Raw genomic sequence first — 19,603 nt, forward strand, 5'->3', positions numbered from 1 at the left:
AGATAAGCCCCAACAACCTTGACAATGTTTACAAAAACAAGGTGTGTAAAAGTAATTCTTTATGAGGAGAAGACGAGTGCACAATATATTCGTTAAGGTGAAAAGCTGAAGCTACCATAGATAGAAAGAAATAGCAAAGTCTCAAAACCACCTGGTCCTTAAAGTAGGGGGGATTCAAAAAGGACAAGGCTGCAAACTCAGACCAAAATGCAAATGTCTAACCAAAATGATAGCCACCAAAAATGCCTGAATATTCTCAAAAAGAGCTCTATGCAAGACTAACAAACAAACAAAAAAAAAAAAAAAAAAAGGTCCAACGGAGGTCTGCAAGAGGAACATTGCTAACTTTGGGTGTATAAGGAAGGTTCAATGAATATTTTGCTAAAGGGCATATAAAAGAAAACAGCCAAGACTGAAACCAAGACTGAAAGCGTGAAGACAAATGTCCAAAGACTCTCACAATCGAAGTACCATTGCGACAATAGATCTTAGGTTAGATTTATCAGGCTGCAACATGATAGGAATTACAGACTCAACTCAGACTTCTATTCTTCAGTAGCTGGTCTTCAAAAGCCATGCAGTTTACAGCAGAAAGAATCAGGATAGAGGACTGGGCCCTGACAAGAGATCTGGATGATCCAGAAGGCACAAAGGAGGAGCCAGATCTGTGTACCAAGCTCTTCAAAGTCAATCTGGAGCTGCTAAATTTACTGGAAGTCTTTCCGACTTGATCCTGCAAGAAAGTCTGGATAGAAGAAGACAGAGGAGGGTATTGGTAGATCAGACTGAATTTGTCCCAGGGCACCACTGAAGAGATCTATCGCTTCAATATCCCTCAACCTTGATATGAACTAGTCAGTTTTGTACAGAGACAAGGAGGGTTGTAGATCCCCATTCAGAGCTCCCAACCTTAAGCATTGTCCACTTTCTGCCCACAGTGAAATGTGGTGAACCTCTTGCACCACTGCCCTGCATTTCATTCTTCACCGATTACCATATCACTGATGCGGCAATGTTCGCCTGCATCTCGTGCGATTACACCACAGAAGATACGTCCTGTGGAGTAGAGAAAAACTAGATGGCTCAGGAGGTAGAACACTGATGGGAAGGCAAGCCTCCTCTTTGGACCATAGACCAGGAACATACAGAGCTCTGAAACTAACCCCTAGCTGAAGAGGCATCTGTCATAATCAGTCATTGAACAGGAAGAAAGGACTTGCCCACAAGGGGACAGAGATGTCAGCCAACTCAGAAGAGACACACAAGATCAGGAACAGAGACATTTCTTTGCCCAGGGACAGGGGAAATGTGCTCCTCTTACACAATATTTCCCACTGGAAGGTCCAAGGAGACCACCGGCCTAACACCCTCATTCAGGTATGAAAAGTGGTCCATTGGTCATGACAAAGACTTCCGACAGGTCCCGAAGATTGTGAAGTTGATATACGCCATTATCAAGGTTTGCCTCTTGTGATAATGGTCAGTTGCCACTGCGCATATGACAGTTCTCAACAAAATCTTAAAAAACACTCTAAAAATTGCTGCTGGCACAGCTGATCAAGTGTGCAGCACCATGGCAAATGCAGATCTAAAGAGAATTTTAAAGCCTCTTCTAAACTCTGGCCCAATATCAGCGATCCAACCTCTAACACCCAGCAATGATCATAGACAACTGTGTATACGGCCCCCATGCCCTCACATACACATCCAAAACGATTAACATTTTGTAAGGAGATTAAAGAATATGTAAACCCAGAATGTCATATTCCAGATATATGCCTGCTATACCATGTATCCTTTTCTCTTTGTATAGCTTCCTTTGTGAAATCCCTGGTGTTCCCGTCAGTCCCTCCGCTTTCCTATTAAAAAACTGACTACACTAAGCATAAGAGTTCAGGGTGGTTAGTTTTTTGTCTGTGCCAAGATCTAAGCCTGCTTTTCTCCAATAATCTTGCGGACGGGAAATGATGTAGCACTGGACCGGAGGGGAGCTGGAACGCATTTCTGGCCCACACTTTCGGGTTTAGGCATCGCCATGCGTTCCGGGGCATAGTGAGCAGTAGTTCATGCCCAATGCCACCAGAGCAACAATGTCTAAAAGGGGCCAAGTCCAAAAACCAACCCCCCGACTGTCAGAGGAAATAATTTTACGGTAAGTGCTTACAAAAATTCTATTTTCTCTTACATCCTCTGATAGTCGCCACCGATCCATATAAGCCTTCACTATTGGGACGTCCCAAAGTGGTGCAGGTGTGAGGGATGGGAAGACGCAACCAACTGAAAAAAGGTAACGAAAAAACACCCCAAGGAAGAGACCGAAAAAAAAAAATTTATTTATATATATATATATATATATATATATATATATATATATATATATATATATATATATATATATATATATATATATATATATATACACACACACATACACACACACATACACACACACATACACACACACATACACACACACATACACACACACATACACACACACATACACACACACATACACACACACATACACACACACATACACACACACATACACACACACATACACACACACATACACACACATACACACACACATACACACACACATACACACACACATACACACACACATACACACACACACATACACACACACACACATACACACAGCACCAGTTAAACTCATGGGATATCGATCTCATCAGCAAAGTAGCAGAGGGGGTTGTTAATCAGTTTCAGCTGCTTTGGTGAAAAAAAAATGCCTAAACATCAACTCTGTAGAATTGTGAGAAAGAGTGCACAGACGACCAGGTCGCCGCTTTGCACCCCTGAGCCAGAGCAGCCTGATGGCGAAAAACTCAAGAGACGCTGGCGGCTCCAGTAGAAAGGGCCCTTACAGGGTAAGGAGGAACCTGACCCGTGATGGAATAGGCCTGAAACAAAACATCAGTCTGATACACGGAGAAGGTAGCCGCGGACGCGGCCAAGCCCTTCCGGGGTCCCTCAGGAAGAACAAACAGGGAATCAGACTGCCGAACAGATGCCGCGGCAGCCAGGAAAACCCTGACTGCCAGGACCACATCCAAGGAGTGCAAAGCCATCTCCTGGAGATGCTCGGGCTTCTCACAAGCGAAGGCAGCGCGATATCCTCGTGGAGGTGGAACGAAGAAACCACCTTGGGAAGACTGAGTGGGTCGCAGAACCACTTAATCCCTATGAAACACCAGATAAGGAGAACGGAAAGACAAAGCTGCCAATGAAGACACTCTGCGAGCAGGCGTGAGAGTCACTGGAAAAGCAACTGTCTGGGACAACACAGGCAGAGGTAAAACTCAGATGTTCTCAAAAGGGAGGTAGTTGTAACACAAACACCAAATTCAGGCCTCGAGAAGGCAAGGGAGCCTTTCTCAGGGGAGCCAGACGCCGAACCCTCATGAGGAAGTGCGAAGCAAAGAATACAATGCCAAGGGACGGGGAAAGAGATGGCCAAAGCCGACAACTGACCATTGATTGCGTTCAGCGCCAAACGCTGATCCACTCCTTCCTGCAGGAAGGCCAAAATCTTTCGCCACCAAGAAGGAGCGAGGATGGAACGCATGCGATCCGCACCAGGCATTTCGCACCTGGGAAGTGTATGAGAAATCTTCCTCGAGGTAGCTTTACGAGCCTGCAATAATGTAGGGATGACTGCTTGTGGAAGACCCCTACCCCTCAAGACCTGTCTTCCAACAGCCACGCTGTTACCTGTCGTGAAACCTGTCCCGTGAAGACGACATTGGCACAAAGACTCCTTGGGCAAGCAGAACATGCACTGCCCCCATGAGACCCCTGAGTCGAGCAGAAGGCAGCTGGAGAGCCGACAGGAAAAACCTGTCCACAGGGCGAGATCGAAAACTGATCTTGTATCCTGAAAAAGAACTCATGAACCCACCTGTCCTGAATACTGGACAACCAGGGAACCTGAAAGAAACACAGATGTCCCCCCACCCCCAAGACGAGTGAGGGCGTCCCTGCAGGAAGAGGTGGACCGGGCCGCCGAGCCAGATTGACCAGCCTTTGTCTCACCCGACCACGGCTTCGTGAAGCCCTTGTCCTGTGCCCCAAAGGCACAAAAAGGACCCACGCTGAGCACTCCGCAGATCCACCATGGATGCAAAAAAAGTGCAAGAGCAGCAGAAAACAGAGACCAGGGAAGGAGCTTCAGGAATACCCAAAGCCCCCACCAGGCCTGCAGGGGAATTTTTGGTCTGGGAGTCCAGAAAGCCAAGATAAAATAAATGGGATGCTGGCCATTTAAAATCGACGGTTCCTGCGGAACTTCACCGCAGCCTGCATTGTTTGAAAGTGCTCCTTCAGAAAATGCAAAAACAAAAAAACAAAAAACAAAAAAAACAAAACAGTTTTGGCAGAAAAACCAGAGTTAGCCTTACCAGTAACTCTGTTTCTAGGAGTCATCCAGTCTTTATCCAAGAATTTCCCGGACATGGCATTTGAAAAGATGAAAAACACTCGCCCATGGTTATAACAGCATATAGGGAGGGAATCCCTGCTGTCCTGGACGACTCCTAGAAAACAGTTACCGGTAAGTCTAACTCTGGTTTTTCTCCAGTCGCCTGTCCAGGACAGCACAGGAGAGATCAACGAGAACTTACCAGATTTAGGGTGGGACTACCGCCTGAAGGACATTCCTTCCAAATGCTTGGTCCTGTGCAGAGAGAAGGTTCAGTCTGTAGTGCCTAATAAAAGTTGAGAAGGCAAACGCAGGTAGATCTTGTATCCCCCTCAACTGGAAGAAACAAAGGCCTCCAACAATAGAGTGCTGGATACGTAAAGTAGAGGAAATAAATAAAATGGAAGACTTGGTTTTGACAGCTCAACATAAAAAGAGAAAGATATACAGAAACATGGGGAGCATGGAATTTGTTTATACTTTCGAATCAAGAGATAGATATGTTAGAAGAGGATATGATAGACTCTTGAGTAACAAAAAGATAACTCGGCAGGAAAGGGTGGAGATAATTCCGTAAACCCTTTCCCATTTCCTCCCCCCCGCCCCCTTTTTTTTTTTTTTATTTATTTATTTATTTTTTTTGGGGTTGATTTGATTTATATAGATATAGAGAAGCTAGGGTGAGAAGAGCCCATTGGAAATTAGCTATGATATGAACAGATTGATGTAAGAATATAATTGAATATGATGTTTTGTTTACTGGACTCTGTACAATACTATCTCACCCGGAAACTTTAATAAAAATTTTTGAAAAAAAAATAAAATAAATAAAATGTTGAGAAGCTAGACCAGGTAGCTGCTTTGCAAATTTGTTCTGGTGTCGCCCCTGCTCGCTCCGCCCAAGAGGCAGATAACGCCCTCATGGAGTGAGCCAACAGCGAGAAAGGGCACTCTTTACCTAAACTCTTATAGGCCTCCACTATCCCCTGTTTAATCCACCTGGCAATAGTGTTCTTTGAAGCTTGCTGCCCCCTATTTTTCCCTGAATGCACTACAAAAAGAGCATTGGATTTCCTAAAGCTCTTAGAGAACTCCAAATAGCGTAACACAGAGGCTCTGACATCTAGAAGATGAAATTCTGCTTCTTTCAGACTGGTGGGACGAACAGAAGGAAGGTAACAATTTCCTGAGCCCTGTGGAACCTGGAAGCGACTTTAGGTAGGAATCCTAGATCTGTACGTACCACCAACCTGTTTTCAAAAATTTGGAGAAAAGGTTCCTTGACTGAAAGCGCCTGTAACTCACTGATGCGCCTGGCTGTCGAAATTGCCACCAGAAAGGCTGCTTTAAGGGTAGTATACTTTGACAGGTCTATGTCCTGCGAAAGTTTTATCCAACCCTGCAGTACTATTGTTAAGTCCCATTTATGAAGAAGCCTACATGGAACTGGTCTCATTCTGGATAACCCCTTGAAGATCCTCATCACTAAAGGTTCTAACGCCAGGGATTTCTCCAGAAAAAACAGATAATGCCGCCACTTGCACCCTTAAGGTGCTAACGGCCAGTCCCTTCCTGCAGAAATTCAAAAGATGGCTGGAACACCGACCTCCCGGTTACCGGTATTCAGCCAAGAATAAAAAATTTTCCAATACTTAAAATAAATTGCCTGGGTGACTTTCTACTAGAAAGAATCGTGCAGATCACGTTATCTGAAAGTCCTTTTGACTTCGGCCCCTGGGACAGCAGGTCTTCCTTCTCCAGGCACATGAGTGGAGGGCCTACTGCTAGATGCCACAGGGATGAAAACCAAGACCTGTTTGGCCAAAACGGGACTACCAGGATTAAGGTGGTATCCTCCTGGATTAATTTTTTCAGAATGAGAGGAATCCGCTTGAATGGCGGGAGGCATAGCTCAGCTGAAAGGTCCACTCCTGAGCCAAGGCATCCACCCCTATGGCTCCTCCGCCTTTCTCCAAGGAAAAGTACCTTGGGACTTTGTTGTTCGCTCTGCTGGCGAACAGATCTATGTCTGGAAGGCCCCACCTCTGGGTCACTAACTGGAAGACTTCCCTGTTTAGAGACCATTCCAATTCCAACACCTGATGGCGACTTAAAAAGTCTGCCATCTCGTTGCCCACTCCCCTGAGGTGGACTGCGGAAATAGAGCTCAGGTTCGCCTCCGCCCAAGAAAAAAGGTTCGCTGTCAGCTGCATCAAGGACGGGCACGTGTCCCTCCTTGTTTGTTGACCTAAGCGACTGCCACCACACTGTCCGAGAGGACTTGTATATGGTGGCCGTTCAGGTCCTTGGCAAAAACCTTTAGGGCGTCCCAGATTGCCCGCAGCGCTCTCAGATTTGATGACTTCATAGATTCCGTCCTGGACCATGCTCCTTGGGCCATCCTTGATCCCCAGTGGGCTCCCCAGCCCCAGGTACTGGCGTCCGTAGTTATATGGACAGATATTGGGAATGACCACTGAAGCCCACCCAGAGGTTCTCTTCTTTCCTCCACCACCAGAGCAACTGCTTGGCTTTTGGGGATGGTCTTGTCCAAGGATTGTTGTCTCCCGTGCCAAACTCTCAGAATGTTGGCCTGGAGACACCGAAAGTGGGCCCTTGTCCAAGGAACGGCTGGGATTGTTGCCGCCAGGAACCCTAGGCCTGACATGGCTGTCCTGATGGACAGTGGTAAGTTGGTTTGCAAGGAGACTGCTGTCGCTTTTACTTTTTCCATCTTTTCTGGAGTGAGGAAAACTCTTTGCTCTACCGAATTTATCCTGTATCCCAGATTTGATTTGTCCTGGTTGATTAACCAACCCAGGTCCTCCAAGAACAGAATAGCTACCTGCAAGTCCTCCTGTAACTGGGGAAAGGAGTGAGCAAAAAAAAAAAAAAAAAATCAAAGGTCATCCAGATAAGGGATGACCGAGATCCCCTAGTCTCAAGGGAGCCAGTGCTTCTGCCAGAACTTTGGTAAAAATCCTGGGAGAAGAGGTCAGCCCGAACGGCAGGGCGCTGAATTGCAGATGACGAACTGCACTCCCCCATCTTATCGCTATTCTCAAGAGACTCTTGAGACTCCCTGTGAATCAGGATATGTAGATAGGCGTCCCTTAGATCCAGGGAAGCCATAAAGCAATTTGGGGGGAGCATCGCCTTCACCGTAAAGATGGTTTCCATCCGGAATCTCTTGTAGGTCACCCATCTGTTCAGAGGCTTTAAGTTCAGGATAAGCCGAAACTTTCCCAACGATTTTTTCACTACAAAAACGTGAGTAGAAACCCAAGTTTGTTAGGGTTTTTGTTTTTTAGGAGAGGAAAAGAGAATCTTTTTTTTCTTCTCCCCCACTGTTTTTTAGTGGTTGGCATCTTAGAGGCCTGCCCTTGTGGTTTTTGGGGACGAAAAAAAAAAAAAAAAAAAAAACCCCGCAGTTCCAGAGCTTTTTTGACCTTTGATGGGAACGCTTTCTTCCTATCAGCTGTTCGGTCCAAGACCTTTTCCAGGTCTGGGCCGAACAGAAGGTCCCCTTCAAAGCGAATACTACAGAGCTTTACCTTAGACGCTGAGTCCCCTGACCACGATTTTAACCACAAAGCCCTGCGTGAGGAATTCACCAGGGCTGCAGTTCTGGCTGACAATTTAACGGATTCTGCTGAAGCGTCTGACATATACCTGGCCGCTTTGGACAGCATAGGTAGGGAGTCCAGGATCTCTTTCCGGGAAGTCCCTCCTTCCAGATGGGCCTTAAGTTGGTCCAGCAAAACCTCCAAATTCCAGGCCACCACTATTGTGGCCATAGCTGGCTTCAGGTTAGCCATAACTGTCTCGCATGTCCTTTTCAGGAGAATCTCTATTCTCTTGTCCATGGGCTCTTTAGAGGACAACCATGTCCTCAAAGGCCAGGTCTGTAGACTTGGCGCATTGTGAGAAGGCGGCATCCAATTTTGGAACCTTGTTCCAGATGCAAGAAGGATCCTTGTCAAAGGGGAACCTTTTGAAGCTTTTTGGAAAAAAATAGCTTCTTTTCAGATTCCACCCACTTCTTTTTAATGGAGTCCAACAAAGTACTATGTACTGGAAAAACCCTAGACAGTTTTCTTAAGGGTTTGGAACATCTTGTCATGTAGGGACAAAGACCTGCTTTTTCTTAATTTCTAAGGCCTCATAAATCACTCCTAGTAAAGCATCGACCTCTACAGATAACTTATACCTAGGGGATTTAGTCCCTAACTCAAGGACCTCCCTGGAAGAAGCTGCCTCACTAAGCTCCTCAAGGGAATCTGAGTACTCTTCCTTTGTTTCTCCACCCTCCTCTGGGGCTGAAACTAGGGGGGCTTCTGCTGGCTTTTTGGGGTTCTTTATGTTAGACAGCATGGATTTAATCGCCTTAATTTCGCCTTAATTTCCTTCTGGACTCCGGCGATTAAATCCTTGCATGCCCCTGTTGACTCCTTATAGACCAATTTGTCTATGCAGGATTTGCAGAGGGGGGTTTACTCCAGACCTCCTTAAATTTAGCGGCACAGGCCGGAGATCTTTTCCTCCCTGCCGGTTTCTCTGGGCTGAGCCTAAGATGAGAAGAGGGGGGGGAAGAAACAAACAGTCAGACCCCAAAACAGAAAAAGGGGGGGGGAGAGGGGGGGGGGGGGAGGGGACACACACGCATATACACCCTTAACAGCCACCCCCTCCCCGAGAAGCGAAGCCAGATTTCCTAGGCTCTTTAGCCCGGACTCAGCTTTGGGGGGGGGGGGGGGGGACAAAAAGGAAGATCCATAGCATTCTGAGGAGTCCCCTCACCCCCCCCCCCCCCTCCCAGCCTAGTAGGTGGCCTACCCCTCTGACACCTACCTGAGCTGGGATGACGCCACCACCGCTGTGTCCTGCAGTCTCCATGAGAGATGCCTCTTCATCCTGAAGCATTGCGCCGCTGCTTTTTGTACACAGAAGCCCAGCAGTCTTGAAAGCGGTTTCAGCGGTTAAAAAAAAAAAAAAAAACGCCATGGTTCCGGCGTCATCACCGCTGTGAAAGCCGGAACTGGAAGTGATGCACCAGAAGCCCCGCCTTCCTCCTTTGCGCTCCAGAGGTCAGAACTTAAAGCCTGCGCATGCGCCCGCTGCCCTGTACCCGGAAGCCAAACCAGCGAGGAGGATTCCTCACCATTGCGGGCAGCGGACCTAGCCCTCCCCGGGCTCAAGGAGGAGAAGCGCTGGTCACAGGCTCGGCGGCCACCGGGGATCCCCCACCGCCGAACCTCCATGGTCTTCTGACCAGGACAAGTATCAATAGAGCTCCACACCTGCCTCCTCCTGCGGGGAGGAAACACAAAAGACTGGGGAAGACAGTGGATGTCCACCCCTTTATTCACCTGATCCTTTGTGTTTCCGCCGGAGGTGGAGCCTATATCTCCTGTGCTGTCCTGGACAGACGACTGGAGAAAAATGCCTTTGGCATTAGTAAAAATCCCCCACAGTTTCAGAAACTGTCACAGACTGCTCTGAGGTAAAAATGGAAGGAAAGAGGAAGTGACCTCACGCCCCTAGAGGCCTAGCCCAGGAGCCACAATAAAATGGTGCCTAATGAAACTATGTAAAGGCACCGGCAAGATGGCCACTTGCCCTTACTAGGCATGTGCCCTTCCCTAAGACGGCGCCTGATCGGCAGCAGGGCAGCACACATGACATGGCTGCTGCCCACACACAGAGCCCAGTGACCTGCCCTCACCTAAAATGGCGCCAACTAAGCGTACACACGCGGTCTGGCCACCACAGGAGACCCCACACCGCTATGGAGCCCCTCCCAAAACCCTCCAGGTACCACAAGTACCTCACACAGTGCTCTTAGCAGGGCCAGGGAGGGAGGCAAATAACACCAAGCCAGCCAGAAGGGGGATCCCACATAGACCACCAGCCCTGCCATCTCCTAAGAGTGGGCCCACAAACCCCCAAAAGTCCCCAGGGACAAGAGGGTATCAGTACTCACCATTCGAGGGAAGCGGGCACTGCTCTGATACGGGATACCTCCCACCCTAAGTGGGGGTGCCGTCAGCCAAGGAGGGATGCTGGCAACACGCGGGCCATTCCAGGTTGAGACACCCTCAGCGAAGACACAGATCCGCAGGCTCGTCCCCATTCCGAGGGGCACTGTCGTTGCGAGGCCTGGGAGCACCAGAAACCTGCGACGCTCGTTGGCAGGCTGGGACTCCATAAGGATCTATATTACCCAGAGCGAGGCCCAGCTCTGCAGTCACTTGAAGTCTTCCAGGAAAAAGTCCCTGACTAACTAAAAAACCTATTTTCAGAAGAAAAATACATATGGTAGGAAAAAAAACAACAAAGAAAAAACCGAGACACTAGGTCCTGGCTAGAAATGCTAGCCTATTCCTAAGCTAGGCAGCATAAAACTGAGGACCAGTCGTGACTGGATCAAGGATAATAGCTGGGGACAGCCCCCTAGAGGTGTGTCTAAGTATAGAAAAGTTTTGTAATAACATTTCTATCTGCCTAGCTTACTCCTGCAGAGGGCGCCATTACCCAATAGCGAAGGCTTATATGGATCGGCAGTGACTGTCAGAGGACGCAAGAGAAAAAAAAAATTATTTAAACTGTAGTATCAGGCTACAATATAACAAAATTAAAAAGATGAAGGGGTTCTGAATACATACACACATTACCTTATCCCGATCCTCAGCAGTCCAATCCCTGTACCGTTTGCCGAATACCAAGTTTGTCCAGGAGAAAAGTGGCTTCTTTGCTGCCCTGCTTGACACCAGGCCTTTCCCCAAAATACACACACACACATTTTTCCTTTCATTTCCATTTTAAACTGAATGGGTTGTTTTAGAAGGTGAGGGCTTACATACATATATTTTATTGATATATGAATGGCATGTAATTTATCTAAATCTGTATGCTGGCTGCAAAGATACCTTGCTGTTCCATCCTTAAGCTGGCAGAACTAAACTTTTTTTTTATGATATACAGAATGAGATATAAAAATCATTTCACTTTGATATGCAAACAGATATTACCATTTTAACAAAGAATTTTAAATACATACACATATATATATATATATATATATATATATTATACACACACACATATATACACACACACGGTTTGCATGCAACTGGTCCACCTACAAGAAAAACAGCATCAGTTTTACTCACTCGGCTCATAACCAAGGTCCATCTTTTCCTTTTTTATTTTTCGAGATTCCGTATCCTTGGAAGACCGGGACCTTCCTTCCCTATCCCTAGGCCTTTCTCTCTCCCGGGATCTCTTTCGTCTCTCTCGCTCACGTTCCTTATGTTTGTGCTTCTTGTGTTCCCTGTGGCGATCTTCCCCACTACCTGCAGCAACGGCGCCATCTCGATCTCGTTCCTTTTCCTTCTCCTTATGCTTCTTTGAAGAGCCCATTGCTATGGAAAAAAATTAAATATTAAAAACTGTGCAAGAGATGTCATTAGGTCCGTTTTCTCATACTGTATTAAAGGAATAATTGCAGACTGTGCCCATGTGTGGTAAGGGGGGGGGGGGGGGTACCAGACTTACTACTTAACCTGCTGCTAGATAACCAATGATGTATACTTTGTTTTAGAGCCATGGCCAAAAGTTGAGAAGGAGACAAATATTTTTTTTTTACAAAGTCTGCTGCTTCAGTGTGTTTAGATCTTTTCATCAAATGTTACTATAGTATACAGAATTACAAGCATTTCATAAGTGTCAAAGGGTTTGACAATTACATTAAGTTTATGCAAAGAGTCAATATTTGCAGTGTGGACCCTTTTTCAAGACCTCGGCAATTCACCCTGGCATGCTGCCAATCAACTTCTCAGCCGCATCGGTTGTCATTACAAGTCAGCCGACCGTCGGCTATGGACACCAGTACCGGGGTGATGCCTCTAGCTGCAGGCATCACCTCAGTACATGCACTTTCCCTAAATATCGGTAAACCCAAAGGCCGATTCCGATACATCGGGGAAAGTGCATATCCGCCACAGATATATCGGTGTTGCCGATAATCAGTGGATCTCTAATCAAAATGCATGACACAGGACTGATGGTAGCATTCACTTTTTTCTTCCCCGGTCAAGGTTTTTTCCCCGGTTTCCCCAATCAGAAAGGGAATTCATCAGAGAAAATTACCTTATCCCAATCCAATCCCTGTACCTTTTGCAGAATACCAAGTCTGTACATTAGGTTTTTCCTGGAGAAAAGTGGCTTCTTTGGTGCTGTTCTTGACACCAGGCCATCCTCCAAAAAGTCCTCACCTCACTGTGCGTGCAGATACACTCACACCTGCCTGCTGCCATCCCCGAGCAAGCTCGGCACTGATCTTGCAGCTGAATCAACTGTAGGAAACGGTCCCGACACTTGCTGGACTTTCTTGGGGGCCCAGAAGCCTTATTCACAAATGCAGTGGAAATGTTTTTTTTATGGAGATTAAGTTCATTTTCATAGCAAACAGGGACTTTGCCTTTAATTGCAATTCATCCGATTACTCCTCATAACATTCTGGAGTATATACAAATTGCCATCATAAAAACTAAGGCAGAAAACTGTGAAAATTAATATTTGTGTCATTCTCAAAATATTTGACCACGGCTGTATTTTTAATCCATGGCCTCTTGACTAACTGGGGGGGGGGGGAGCTTATGGCTTCCACTGATCTGTCTCCCATGTGAAGAGAGACAGCCAGGAAAGCAGATGATCGAACATGAGCACACTTTGTTGGATCAGCTGCTTTGCAGTGTAGAGACTTAGCCCCCTGAAGACTCCATAAAGTAGTACCTGTTCCCTGCCCAAAGAGGTCACAAGGTGGCTTGTTCATCCCTTTGTGATAGCAATAACGTTACATGAGAAAAAAATAAAAATTAAAAAGATGAAAAGCACACCCATGTAGGCATGCAAACATGTGAGGGGAGGTATCACTGCAAATGTAGGAGTGGGGGCAAAAATTTTAGGGCCATATTTCACATTTAAAAGGAGTTGTAAAGTCAGAAGGTTTTTTTTTTTATTATTATTGTCTTAATGCATTAAGATATAAAAAAAAAAAAAAAAAAAAAACCCTTTGTGTAGCAGCCTCCCCAGCAACCCCCATCTCTGCCCAGCGATGCCAACGAGTCCCTTGGTCGTCGGGGACTCTCTCTCCGAGAGAGGGGTTGAACAGCAGCTCCATGTATGAATGGACACAGAGCTGCTGTTCAGCTTGGGTGCCCCCATAGCAAGCTGCTTGGGGTGGGGGCACTCAATAGGAGGGAGGGGCTGGGAGCAGCAATGAGGGACCTGAGGAGGATCCAGGCTGCCCTGTGCAATACTAACTGCAAAGAGAAGGTAAGTATAACTTTTTTTTTTTAAATCATAAACAGACTTTACAAATCACTTTAAAGCTAAACTGATAATCTGTAAAGTGTCACCTATGGACAGTTTTAGGTACCGTAATTTGTCACCATTTCACTGGTGCAGGAAATTTTGAATCCTAATGTCTGGTATCCATTTACGCAATGCACCTTTTAAAAGAATGAGTATTATACTATGTTTGTGTGCATTAAAGTTCATTTAAGTGTATTGCTTTCTGAAAATGTGTTTGATAAACTGTGCAAATATAGTCAGAAAAAAAAAAAAAAAAACGGCAACAAACATTTTATTCTCCAGGACCTCTGCTTTCAGAAAATAAATGCGAACAGTGCTTAAAGCCCACTTGTGAGGTATCAACGTGGTTAAAGCAAAGGACCTTCTCTGTAACTCTAAACTGGTAACCGTTAAAAAAAATTGCCTATGGAGATTTTTAAGTACTGTAGTTTGTCGTCATTCTCAGAGTGCGTGCAATTTCTAAGCGTAACATCTATTTACACTGCGTAACATCATCTTTCACAACATACAAAAAAAAAAAATGGGGTAACTTAAATTCAATTAAGTGATTTCTTAAAAAAAAAAAAAAAAAACACATTTGCTTTTATAAGACCGCTTAGCAAATACCACGCGACATAAAATATGGCAACGAACACCATTTTATTCTCCAGAGTCTCTGGGGGTTCCAAGTAATTTTCTAGCAAAATAAATTATGGTTTAAACATGCCCCTGACGGCTAGTGCTTAAAATGCAAGTTCAGCTTTACAGAAAATCTGTAAAGTGACCTTACACTGGACCCTGTGCGTGCCCCCCCCCCCCCCCCCCAAGTTCAAGTCCCGCTGTACTGTAGTCCTGGGATCCTGCTCTGTCAGTGGCCGCAAACACCGCTTCACTGGGCCTGGGAAATCCCTGCAGCTTAACCACCTAAAGATCAGGCCTATTTCTGACATTTTTTGCTAAAAAGTTAAAATCAGTATTATATATATATATATATATATATATATATATATATATATATATATATATATATATATATATATATATAAGCAGAGTCTCTGAAGAATAAAATGGCGGTCATTGCAATATTTTATGTCACACGGTATTTGCTCAGCGGTCTTTTAAAAGCAAGTTTTTTTTTTTTTTTTAGAAAATACACTTACCGTAAATGAATTTAAAAAGTTTTTTGTATAAGGTGAAAGAGGATGTCACGCAGTGTAAATAGATACCCAACATGTTACGCTTAGAAATTGCATGCACTCGGAGAATGGCGACAAACTACAGTACCTAAAAATCTCCATAGGCGACGCTTTAAAATTTTTTAACAGTAACCAGTTTAGAGTTACAGAGAAGGTCTTTTGCTATAATTATTCTTTTCGCTAGAATGATCGCATTGATACCTCACAAGTGTGCATGTGGGGACAAGGGCGTGCTTTAAAAACAGTTTTTATCCTTATATCTGCATTTTTGAATATTTCTGATTTTTTAAATCTGCGCATTTGGCTGCCGAGCAGTGTTAATTTTGGCAGTAAATTTCAATTTAGTTTTAGTCTTAGTCTTAGGACTAAAATGGCATTTTAGTTTTAGTCCTATTTTAGTCTTCTGCAAGTGTTTTAGTCGTATTTAGTCGACTAAAACTCCAGTATATTTTAGTCGACTAAAACGCCCTACATTTTAGTGGACTAAAACTAATTTTAGTCATCTATAATGGAATGGGCTTAGTTCAATTGTAATTTGTAATGCATTATTTAAGCATTTCTCTACAATTTACAAACTCATTATATACTACTGCTGGTCCTGGAGTGAAAAATCTAATATGTTATTACTTATGCTTTGAGCATGCACCAGTGTTAATTTTTGGCAGCAAATTTCGATTTAGTTTTAGTTATAGTCTTTTGACTAAAATGCCATTTTAGTTTTAGTCGTATTTTAGTCATCTGAATTGTCTTAGTCGACGAAAACGTTTTAGTCGGTTTTAGTCGACGAAATTAACACTGCTGCCGAGTAAATCAAAAGTGACGTCGCTTCCGCGTTACTACACCGGAGACCCGAGTGAAGCAGTTTCAGGCTTTGTTCAGGTATTTGGCCAGCCGAGGGGGGGGGCAGGGTTTAGTCCCCGCCTGTTGCTTGTGATAACGGTCGTGCGGTTGCTATCACATGAAAGCCAATTGTCTGCTCTATTAAAATCAGTACAGGGGTGATGCCTCACCCCAGAACAACCACGTCCTCAAAATGACGTACAGCAACAGGATTTGCAGGAAGTGGGTAATCTCCATGTAAATGGCCAGGGCGTCCAGTGTACAGATTTTCTGTAAAAGTGAACTTACACTTTGAAGCTGAAATCCAGGAATTCAGCCACTGCAAAATGTGCTGGCACACTATAGGTTAAAGTGGTTCTATAGGCTCAAGGTTTTTTACCTCAATGTATTATGGTAGAAAACAAAAACATTCTGGATGCAGCTCCCCCTTATACTTACCTGAGCCCCATTTCGATCCAGTGACGTGCATGAGAGCAGCGGCCATCCTGGTTATCTCTGTCAATCACAGCCAGTAAGGCAGTGAGGAGGGAGTGGGGGGCAGGGTCAAGCTAAGCTTTATGTGTAAATAGACACACAAGGTGCGGCTCGGGAGGCCCCCATAGCAAGAGCCTGCTATTGGGGGGTACTTGGCAGGGGGGGGGGGGGTAAGGAGCCAGAACCACCAGCAGGGGGACCCAAAAAAAAAATAGGGGGTCAGGGCATCTCCGTGCAAAACCATTAGAGCAGGCAAGTATAGCTTTTTTTTCCTTTCCTTTAGAATTACTTTAAGGCTCCGTTGACATGTTAGCGTATGGATCGCGGGCAGAACAGCCACGGTTCCGCCCGCGATCCGGAGATTATTGCAAATCGCGGGACTCCTGTGCGTTGCCCGTTGATTTGCAATAGACCCCCAAACGTTGAGCGATGTTGCTGCGATTTCCGCCTGCCGAATCGCGGTAACATCGCGCAAAAAAAAAAAAAAAACGCGGGACGCAATACGATCCAAAGAAGCTCTTGTACTTTTTTGGTCGTAATGCGTCCCGCGATTTTTTTTAACGCGATGTTACCGCGATCCGCAGGCGGAAATCGCGGCAACATCGCTCAGCGTTTGGGGGTCTATTGCAAATCAACGGGTAACGCACAGGCGTCCCGCGATTTGCAATAATCTCCGGATCGCGGGCGGAACCGCGGCGGTTCTGCCCGCGATCCATACGCTAACATGTGAACGGAGCCTAAAGTGGAAATTCACTCTGCCAATCAACAGTGATTATTTTTAATCATCACGCAGCTAGCATTAGTAAATAGGAAAGTATATCATAATTACTTGTTTTACTTTTTTTCCACATTTTTTCAGCTACTTCCTGGTTTCCTGCCTAAGCAAATGAGGTCATAAATCGCAGGAGTCTCCAGGAGGGGTTCTCTAAGCAGCTAAGCATATTCTCCTGCATGCATACTTGAGCTAAGGGCAGGAAGTAAATGCTACATAATTCATTTGCCCTTATTCAAGATGGCAACAACCAGAAATGCTAGGAGGGTGTTTTTCAAAGTGATTTTTCACCAAAATAAGGCACGGATACATAGATGAATGGGGAGTTTGCTTTGAATTTTTAAAATTTATTAAATCGTGTTTTTGGTGCTCAGATGCAACGAAGATACGCTTTAAATCCAACAAGGTGCATGGCTTATCATGGTCGGATCCTTTACTTCCATCTAACAATGTTGCAGAGCTCCAGAAGTACAGCTATAACTAAACTCTGAACGCTCCGAGACAAGGAGGCGCCACGCTCTCATACAGCAGCAGCTCTGCATTCATAGAAAGCTTTGTATTTTGTGAACCGCTTCGCCTAATTCAAGCTGCTCTGTGGTTGGGCTAAAAGCGGTTGGGTGGGCAGAGCGGCTGCAGGAGGTAAGACCTGATGATCCAGCATCAGAAGCATAATAGCTGTACTCCCGTTCCTACATAAAATAAATTAAAAAAGGGATAAATCCACACAGTAGCACGCATGTTGAACTTAAGAGGAAGTAAACCCTCCTCTGCAACTTTTACCCATTAGGTAAGCCTTATCATAGGCTTACCTATAGGTACTGTAAATATCTCCTACACATGTACCGTTTAGGAGATATTTACCTTACATGCAGTCAGTGACATCACTGGCGCATGCGCTCTGAAGGAATGGCCGCTGGTGCCGTTCCTTCAGAGCCCCGCGCTGTGACCGTCGGCTCCCAAGCGCGAGAGTGACATCACCGCAGCTCCGGCCAATCAGATGGCCGGATGCCGCGATCCCGGAAGACAGGTGACTGAACATGTCGCCCGTCATACAGGTAAGCGGGCGGCACGGGGGGGGGGGTTCATTCTAAGGTAAGCATTTCATAATGAGCTAGCATGCGATGCATACTAGCTCGTGTGTTTCTCTTTCAAGTTGGAAAAAAAAAAAAAAAAAAAAAAAAAACTTTAATGGGTTTACAACCTCTTTAACTCACAGTATGCCAGAACATTTTAGAAAGCATCTGAATTCCTGGAATTCAGCTTTAACATTACATGTGTAAATCACACAGCATTATACAGACCTCAGGGAAAAAAAGGAGACATTTTCAGGAATGAGAACATACATTTTATTGAATCCTCTACCCCCAAATACTGTTGTCATGGATAGAGGTAAAAAATATCAGATTTCGTTCTCAGTTTTGTAAGCTGGTTAACAGCTGAAATGGAAAGGTTTTGTTGTCTACAATGGAGAGCCAGGCAATTGCTTGACTCTTGAGGACTATTTTAGAAAGCTGCTGTTCCATGAGGGCCAAATACACATACATACATACATACATACATACCTACCTACCTCAAAATACAAATACATACACACACGTCCAAATACACATACATACATACATACATACATACCTCAAAATACAAATACATACATACATACATACACACCCAAATAAATATACATGGTTACATACACCTATATATACACACACCGTGACATACATATACAAACCTCTTTATTTCCTAACGCAGCTCCCTGATTCTTTCCACCTATACACTTGTAACACTCCACCTGACCAGCCACAGCACTGCCAGTTACAGGCCAGACGTACTCTGGGAGATATGAACAACCCGGTATAGGAAACAAAGCCAACACAACCTAAAGACATTACACCAAAACACAGCTATTTCTATGTTACTCACCGTTGCCAATTCGTTTCCAAGATGTCTGCGCAGTTGTCGCTCTTCTATTACGACACGAAGCTCCGCCCACTTCCGCCCTTGCGCGAGAGCACCCGGTAGTAATGCGTTCCAAAGTGGTTAAGGCCCCCAATTTAGATTTTGTACGGGTTACTTATACCGTACGCCCGGTGACAAGATCCTTATCTACATTCACACGATTCACACCCTTCTTTCTGTTATACAAAGAATTGATGAAGTTACCACGTAGATTTTTATTATTTTATTTAGCATTTAAGACGAGTGAGGCCATCTAGTGGCTAAAAGTGAGATGACCCAGTCAGAGCCATTGTGTTTCAATTCATAGTTTAAAGTGGTTGTAAACCCACTTTGATTACTTTTACCTATAGGTAAGCCTATATTAACCACTTGCCGACTGCCTAACGACGATTTACGTCTGCAGTCAGCCCCTCACAGGCAAAGCAACGTAGGTCTACGTCGCTAGCCTGTGAGGCTCTGGGGAGCGAGCGCGCGCCGCTGGAGGTGCGCTCCCGCTCGCTCACGGACCCCCCCCGTGCGTGTGCTCGGCGGACCCGATGTCCGCCGGGCACTCAC

General features: G+C 45.2%; 1 protein-coding gene across 1 annotated transcript in view; it reads right to left on the minus strand.

Moving 5' to 3' along the window:
- SART1 (spliceosome associated factor 1, recruiter of U4/U6.U5 tri-snRNP) overlaps positions 1-19,062 on the minus strand; it is a gene marked incomplete at its 3' end in the record, with an annotated part of 162,008 nt that extends 142,946 nt beyond the window's left edge. Inside the window, exons 1-2 of the mRNA XM_082270180.1 lie at positions 19,013-19,062; positions 11,623-11,874 (exon numbers count right to left, since the gene is read on the minus strand). Of these exons, the coding sequence (XP_082126306.1) occupies positions 11,623-11,872 (250 nt within the window). The 5' untranslated portion in view covers positions 11,873-11,874; positions 19,013-19,062. The remainder of the gene's footprint in view (positions 1-11,622; positions 11,875-19,012) is intronic.
- Between the last annotated feature and the right edge of the window lie 541 nt (positions 19,063-19,603).

Source organism: Pelophylax lessonae (genome assembly GCF_965119305.1).
Source record: "Pelophylax lessonae genome assembly, chromosome: 10".
Lineage (NCBI taxonomy): Eukaryota > Metazoa > Chordata > Amphibia > Anura > Ranidae > Pelophylax > Pelophylax lessonae.